Raw genomic sequence first — 1,782 nt, forward strand, 5'->3', positions numbered from 1 at the left:
TTTTTTATTTTTAATAAATTTGCAAAGATGTTAAAAAGCTGTGTTTTTGCTTGACAATTATGGTGTATGGAGTGTAGATTGTTGTGGACAAAAACTAATTTAAAGCAGTTTAACATAAGGCAGCAACAAAACAAAATGTGAAAAAAATGAAGGGGTATGAATACATTCGCAAGGCACTGTAGTATTGATCCTAAAATGACTACCAATGCTACATCTGGTAATTACTAATTTCATCTTTTTAGGGTGTACATCGGAAGGCGCTTTACTACTTCTGGCACCTTTTGAGGGAGCAGGAAAAGCCAAGAAACAAGACAAATCTCATATACGCACATCCACCATCTCAGCTGCTTTGTCGTGAATCTGTGCTTGTGTAGACGCAGATAGGACGAGGTCATGCGACATTTCCTCTCGCCGGCTGTGGGCCACTTTGCTTCACTTCCCCCTTGTGTATTCCACTGGCCTTTCCCATAGTTCCTCTCTCATAATGCCAGTCCATTCCAGGGCTGTCAGCACAGAGAAGGCCATGCTAGACTTGATAGAACTAGATGTACTGCATCCTCATTTTGCATTTACTCACACCAAGACTACGAGAATATTATGAGAGGATCATAAAACAAGAGATGGGAGAGAAATAGGGGAATAAAAGTTGATCCAGAGATGTGGTACCTGAAACTGCAGACTGTGAATTGGGAAGAGATTTAACTATCTACCCCATAACAAAACAGGGATTTTACGTATATCTTATGGTATATCTCAACATTTGATGATATAATATAGGACTTGTTTTACCTTGTCACCATTTCTCTGTATCTTGACGTTGCATCTGTATTTATGAGGTTTCAGACTCCAAAAACGGACCTTTGCTTTGGGAATCAAGCTGTTCACAGTATTATACAACTGCAATGGTCTTTAGTAAATACTAGCCAAAAAGCAGAGTACTATATCAACACTTTTCTGAATGTCAGTCACAAATAAATGTCCAATATACTTCAAGCCTAACTTGAGAAATTGCTGAATTAAGTTTGCCTTTAGTGCTCACCTGAATTGCAATCACAGATGTTCTTCGTTTATCTGAAGGGTCCGGGTTCCAGCCCAAAGATTGCCTTAAATAAAACTGTTAATGAATCAGGCAGGAGTAAAAGGGAAATTGTGTAAATTTGTGCATGTTTTGTAGTCTTTTTAGTGTCAATTTCATAGTGGGTTTGTATCAACAGAGGGAATCAACAAATAAATGTCTGCCAACTGTAACATTTCCCTTGGAATCTGTCTTAATATTGCAGGAGATATACATTTACATTACCATTTTAAAATTTGGGGTCAGTAAGAATTTTTTTTTGTGAAAGTATTATTAATTGTAATCAGCAAGGATGCATTGATAAAAAAATTTTTTTATCAAGTCATTGACTTGATAAAAAAAATTACAGTAAATACTATTATAATGTTGCAAAGAATTATATTCATTAAAAAAAATGTATGTTTCCACACAAATTTTACACAGCACAACCATTTTCAAAATTGATAAATGTTTCTTGAGCAGCAAATCAGCATATTAGAATGACACCGAAAATTCAGCTTTGCATCACAGTAATAATTTACATTTTAAAATTTATTCAAATATAAATAATATTTGTAATATTTCACAATATTACTGTTTTTACTGTATATTTGATCCAATAAATTCATCTTTGGTGATCATAAGAGACTTCTTTCAAAAACAAATCTTATCGACCCCAAACTTTTGAACATTAGTTAAATATACTAGCACACAATTGTGACTTTATG

The 1,782-nt window shown here is 34.3% G+C and overlaps 1 protein-coding gene across 1 annotated transcript in view; it reads left to right on the forward strand.

Annotated features, from left to right (window-relative positions):
* Positions 1-1,291, forward strand: part of LOC107753263 (BCL2/adenovirus E1B 19 kDa protein-interacting protein 3-like) — an 11,476-nt gene extending 10,185 nt beyond the window's left edge. Inside the window, exon 6 of the mRNA XM_016569395.1 lies at positions 243-1,291. Within this exon, the coding sequence (XP_016424881.1) occupies positions 243-285 (43 nt within the window). The 3' untranslated portion in view covers positions 286-1,291. The remainder of the gene's footprint in view (positions 1-242) is intronic.
* The last annotated feature ends 491 nt before the right edge of the window (positions 1,292-1,782 follow it).

The sequence above is a fragment of the Sinocyclocheilus rhinocerous genome, unplaced genomic scaffold (assembly GCF_001515625.1).
Source record: "Sinocyclocheilus rhinocerous isolate Xijiao unplaced genomic scaffold, SAMN03320098_v1.1 scaffold411, whole genome shotgun sequence".
Taxonomy (NCBI): domain Eukaryota; kingdom Metazoa; phylum Chordata; class Actinopteri; order Cypriniformes; family Cyprinidae; genus Sinocyclocheilus; species Sinocyclocheilus rhinocerous.